Source organism: Rhinopithecus roxellana, chromosome 13, assembly GCF_007565055.1.
Source record: "Rhinopithecus roxellana isolate Shanxi Qingling chromosome 13, ASM756505v1, whole genome shotgun sequence".
Classification (NCBI taxonomy): Eukaryota; Metazoa; Chordata; class Mammalia; order Primates; family Cercopithecidae; genus Rhinopithecus; species Rhinopithecus roxellana.
The window spans coordinates 118,523,239-118,529,086 of NC_044561.1; the positions used below are offsets into that span (position 1 = coordinate 118,523,239).

A 5,848-nucleotide genomic window follows, 5' to 3' on the forward strand; every position below is an offset into this window, starting at 1 on the left:
ATGCATTTCACCTTTGTACTAGCAAATAGACTTCTGGGAATCTGGTTCACAAGAAAGAAAGCTAAGAAAGGTCACATGTGGTATAGTTTGTAACAGCAAAATATTGGAAACAACCTGTGAGGGTAGCAATGTGGGTTTATTGAAAGCTAAGGTAGTCTATAAATGATTTGCTCTTCAGCTTTCTCTCTCTCTCTCTCCAATCAATCCAAGAACTAGAACGTTACTAATAACCAACAACTTAAATCAACCCGTGTCCTTCTCACCCATCCAGAATGTTTTCTTCTCTCATTTCCGGGGTTAGCCACTATCTTCTATGTCATGTTTATACTTTTCTCATTTTTTATGTATCCCTTTTTGAGCTTTGCTTCATATGTAAATATGCCTAGGCAATATATTTCCCAGTTTTCCTTCATTTTGAGTTTTACGACAAGTGTGTAATTCTAAATATTGTCACTGTGGACTTGTGTTGTTTATTCAACATTATTTTAATTATAGTCATATTGTGCATGGCTGTAATGCAGTTATTTTCACAGTTGTATACTACCTCCTTGCATTAATATGTCATGACATATTTATCCAGTATCTTAGTACTGGTAATATGGACTGTTTCCAGTATGTTGTTGTTAAAAACAGTACTTTTGTGAACATTATTGTGCATGTTTCTTGGTAAACATGTGGAAATATTTTCCTTAATTAAATCTTTAGGAGTGCAATTGCTGAATTATAGATTGTGTACACATTCAGTTTTACTAGCTGATGTCAAACTGTTTTCAAATAAGTTTCACCAATATAGACTCTCATTAGTAATGAATAAAAGTTTTTTCTCTACTACAAATCAATAATAAAAGATAAACAACCCATTCAAATCTAAAATAAAAGTTGAAATTAAATAAATAAATAAATAAATAAATAAATAAATGGTAAGATACTTGAATTGGCACTTCACAAAAGAGGATAGCCAAATGGATAATAGAAATATTAAAAATGTGCCGGGTGTGGTGGCTCATGCTCATGTTAGCACTTTGGGAGGCCAAGGCAGGTGGATCATCTGAGGTCAGGAGTTCGAGACGAGCCTGACCAACATGGTGAAACTACAAAATACAAAAATTAGCTGGGCATAGTGGTGTGTGCCTGTAATCCCAGCTACTTGGGAGGCTGAGGCAAGAGAATCACTCGAACTCGGGAGGCAGAGGTTGCAGTGAGCCTAGATTGTGCCATTGAACTCCAGCCTGGGCAACAAGAGCAAAATTCCATCTCAAATAGAAAAAGAAAAAGAAATATTAAAAAGGGGTCAGCTTCACCAGTTATTAGGAAAGTGTAAATTCAAATCACAGGAAATCTCACAAGATGTCCACCGGAATGGCTAATGAAAAGGCAAATCATATCAAGCATTGGTAAGGTTATGGAGCAAATGGAATGCTCACACATTGCTGAAAGCAGTGTGAGTTGGTACAATGATATTGGAAAATTGATTGTGGTATTTATGACAGCTGGATGTATCTATACTCCGTGATCTGTACTCTGTGATCCAGCAATTCCATTCCTAACTATATATCCAAAATAAATGCATACCTATGTTCTCCAAAAGATATGTACAAGAATATTCATAGCAACACTATAATAGCTAAAACCTAGAAATATCCAATGTATATTGACAGTAGAATGAATATATAACATTTTTGATATTTTTCATAGAATACTGTACAGCAGTGAAAATCATGAACTACAGGGGTGGGCTTCAAAATGGATGACTCTCAAAAATATAATGTTGAGCAACATAAGCAGGACATATGAACACTACACCTTAGATTTCATTTACATACAAATTGAAAAGTTGGCCGGGCGCGGTGGCTCAAGCCTGTAATCCTAGCACTTTGGGAGGCCGAGACCGGCGGATCACGAGGTCAGGAGATCGAGACCATCCTGGCTAACACGGTGAAACCCCGTCTCTACTAAAAATACAAAAAAAATTAGCCGGGCGAGGTGGCGGGCGCCTGTAGTCCCAGCTACTCGGGAGGCTGAGGCAGGAGAATGGCGTAAACCCAGGAGGCGGAGCTTGCAGTGAGCTGAGATCCGGCCACTGCACTCCAGCCTGGGCGGCAGAGCGAGACTCCGTCTCAAAAAAAAAAAAAAAGAAAGAAAAGTGTACTAAACTGAATATATATTTCGAACACAGTCAGAGGTGGCATAACTATAAAGGAAAGCAAGGGCTAATTACCATAAAATCTCAGAAACCGGTTATCTTTGGGGAGGAAGGAGAATGAAGCAACTGAGGGGAGGCATGGAGCATAGATATAGCAAATATTCTTCTCCTTTACCTGGCAGCTCATTTTAATGCTATTCTTTAAATAGTATAGGTATTTTCTCTGCACTTTTTATTTGTTTGTGTGGCTTATTGTACAATGATCTTTTGTGTGAAGTAGTCAAAAGACTTCAACAGTCTGACATTTGTTTATGTCTTGCTCAATTTCAGGCTTGGTGGGCATGCAGTCAGAGTCTAAAGAGACAAGGGGTGGGGATTTAACTGGCTGGATTACTATCCAGTTTGTTACCTTCCCTGCCTTAACTCCACCTCAACTCAGTGACTTCCTTAACTCAGATTCTGTCCCTGACTGTACCTAACTTCAGGATATTCATTTCTATTACTCAGAACTTTTGGTAGCAATGACAGAATAGTAAGTCAGACTAGCTGAAGCAGAGGGCTAATTTATTGCCTTATAACCCTAACATGAGAAGGGTGTGTGAAGAACTGCTCTCAAGGTAAAGGAGGGAAGGCTGGCTGTGTCATCTGAATCTTCTCTCACCATCACTTCTCTCCTTGTCTCAGTGTATTAGGGTTGTTTTTCTCAGACAATTGATCTCCACCCTCAGACTTAGATCACTGCTTCTGGAATTCGGTGGTTCATATAGATCACCTTTGCCAAAAGAAGGGACCCTCTTTTTCTCCTTTTATTACCCATTCAAACAAAAGATTTTAATAGACCAGACCAAGTCTCACACACAACACACACACACACACACACACACACACACACACCCCTACCTGTTGTCAGGGGTCAGGCTTTTATGATTAGCAGTCCCCCTTAGACTCACAAGTTGATGGTTCAAAGAGACAACAATTCTTCACAAGAAACAAGGTGCTGTTCAAAGTGGGGAGGCATGCTGGACACACACACTGTAGATGTCCAATGTATACAAGATTTGTGTTTTCTACTCTTTTCTGATTATTTTCTCCCTACCACTGTGATTTTAAGGGCATCATCCCTCTTCAGACCTAGAATTACACCTTCCAATTACTTTTGTGATGCATCTGAAAGGTCGTCTCTGAAATAGCAAAGTGCAGTAATTAGTCATTATATGTTCAAGGCAAATTTATCTTACAGAGTTTTTTGCAGGACCAGGGAAGAAGGAAGGAAAAGCCCAGTTTGATGCTGGGAGTGGTAAAATGATAAAGTAGATCTGGGTGGGATTTGCAGCACCAGAGCATAATGGGGAAACACCTTGGTTTTATAATCAAGACCGGATCTACCAGTGACTTGCTGAATAAGCTTTGGTGATTCCTTTCTCTTCTTGGGCCTCACTGTATTTCAAAACATGAAGAATTTCATTGTAATGTTACCTAACAAGTGAGCCAGTACTTCTACTCTGTGAGAAAGTAGGAAAACTCTTGGGACAGTCAGAGGTGATGTGATGTAATGTCCATTAGTTCTCCCTGTGAATAATCCTTGGGGAAAGCCCCCAGGTCCCTCCCAGAATGGGGTGGATATTTCCCAGTACAGCTAAGGAAATGTCCCTTGTAAATACCACAGACCCACCCCTGGAGCCAGGCCAAGCTGTACTGCATAAAGATTGGTATGGCCTTAGCTCTTAGCCAAACACCTTCCTGACACCATGAGGGCCAGCAGCTTCTTGATCGTGGTGGTGTTCCTCATCGCTGGGATGCTGGTTGTAGAGGCAGCTGTCACGGGAGGTGAGTGAACAGGTGACCTGCTGGGCTGGGTTGGACTAAGGGAAGGCCCTCAGGGACATCCTGGGCCAGGACAGGGAGCACTTATGAAGCAGTAGGCAGCACTGGAGCCCAGATTTCAGCTTTCTGGCCTTTGCCATCATATCCAGAAAAAAGCAGAACTTTGGCTGGTGGACTCCACATGCTTTCCACCCCAGTGACTGAGAGATCAGGACTCTTGGTGGAAGTAATGTTGGTATGTGACCTTGGCCTCAGATGTCAATACCTGCGCAGAATGTGCAATAAAATAATGAACTCCAGGATTTTAAACCTTGGGTGTGGACACTGTCCCTTGTTTCTCTGCCCCATGATAGCACCAGAGTAATCATTACTCTAAAAGGAGGTTAAGAAACAACAAGTCTTCAGGAATCATGTCATTTGAGGACCCCCATTTTATAAGGAGGGAACCAAAATGTGGAAATGAGTGAGCAATTGCCAAGGTAATTCCCAGAGCCAGGATGGGGCTCAAGTCTCCTGGGATGTGGCTCAGGGTTCTTTCCTATTCCAATGTGCTTCCTAAGAAATGACAATGTGTTCTGTTCACTGCTGGTTGTCACCCCAGTCTGACCACGGCTCATGAGAGACTTGGAGTGGAGGAAGGGGGAAGAAATAAATACTCAAGAGAACACTGGTCCTATAGACCCCCCCAAAAAGGGAAGAGCCTTCCAAGAGTGTCGCTCCCCCAGGTGTACCTTCCCTACTCAGGTCATGGTTTGAGGATGCTGCAGTAAGCAGTGGATGGACCCAGGACAAAGACATGGTAGCTAAAGCAGGGGCTTACTGGGTATAAATGTGGGCTCTTTTCTTCTTTTAACAGTTCCTGTTAAAGGTCAAGACACTGTCAAAGGCCATGTTCCGTTCAATGGACAAGATCCCGTTAAAGGACAAGTTTCAGTTAAAGGTCAAGATAGAGTCAAAGGGCAAGAGCCAGTCAAAGGTCCCGTCTCCACTAAGCCTGGCTCCTGCCCCAATATCTTGATCCGGTGTGCCATGTTGAATCCCCCTAACCGCTGCTTGAAAGATACTGACTGCCCAGGAATCAAGAAGTGCTGTGAAGGCTCTTGCGGGATGGCCTGTATGGTTCCCCAGTGAGGTGAGCACTAGCTGGAGGAAGAGGAGACCCCTGAAGACACAAAAGAAGGCTGAGCGGTGGGGAACCATCCCAGGTTGGTGGGAGGGAGGTTGTGGCAGATGACAGAGAAACTGGGAGACTGAGGGGTCTGAGAGGCTATAACCAGTACCCAGAAGGATGATCTGGCCTCCTCACTGCCTCTGAGTGCTTCGATGTGCTGACTCTCACGTCTGATTCTCTTCTCTTCCACAGATGGAGCCTGTCCTTGCTGCACCTGTGCCATACCCAGAGCTACAGGCCCCATCTGGTCCTAGGTCCCTGCTGCCCTTCCCCTTCCCACACTGTCCATTCTTCCTCCCATTCAGGATGCCCAAGCCTGGAGCTGCCTGTCTCATCCACTTTCCAATAAAGAGTCCCTTCTTCTCCACTTGTTTCTGGTTCCTGTGACTTCTGGGCTCCTGGATGCTTTGGGGAAATGGATGTAGAATTGGGACTTCTGTCCAGTGCGGAGGGGAAAGGGTCCCATGGTGAAAGAGAGCAGGGTGCAGGGAGGAAACAGGAGGCCCGTTGCTAGGGCTTCATATTACCAATCCAATAATCAGCCCCAGCACTGCCATCTCCTTTTCCCCAGGAAATGGAAATCAAGGAACAGGAAAAACACAAAACACAAAAAATAAATAAACGTTACATAAACCATAAGGAGGTCTTTTGTTTCCCAATCCACCATCAGTCCTGACCTGGCTACTGTCGGCCTTGCCAGTGTGACCAGC

The 5,848-nt window shown here is 43.4% G+C and overlaps 1 protein-coding gene across 1 annotated transcript; it reads left to right on the top strand.

Annotated features, from left to right (window-relative positions):
• The first annotated feature begins 3,054 nt into the window (after positions 1 to 3,054).
• On the top strand, positions 3,055 to 5,505 carry PI3 (peptidase inhibitor 3). The gene is made up of 3 exons (XM_010384249.1): positions 3,055 to 3,970; positions 4,824 to 5,099; positions 5,331 to 5,505. The coding sequence occupies exons 1-2, from the start codon at positions 3,892 to 3,894 to the stop codon at positions 5,096 to 5,098; spliced, it is 354 nt and encodes a 117-aa protein (XP_010382551.1). The 5' UTR covers positions 3,055 to 3,891; the 3' UTR covers position 5,099; positions 5,331 to 5,505.
• Positions 5,506 to 5,848: the final 343 nt, after the last annotated feature.

Excerpts from the sequence above, each read along its gene's own strand:
- PI3 (XM_010384249.1), top strand. The coding sequence starts at position 3,892 with ATGAGGGCCAGCAGCTTCTTGATCGTGGTGGTGTTCCTCATCGCTGGG. Across the intron at positions 3,971-4,823 it reads AGAGGCAGCTGTCACGGGAG|TTCCTGTTAAAGGTCAAGAC; the intron begins GTGAGTGAACAG and ends TTCTTTTAACAG.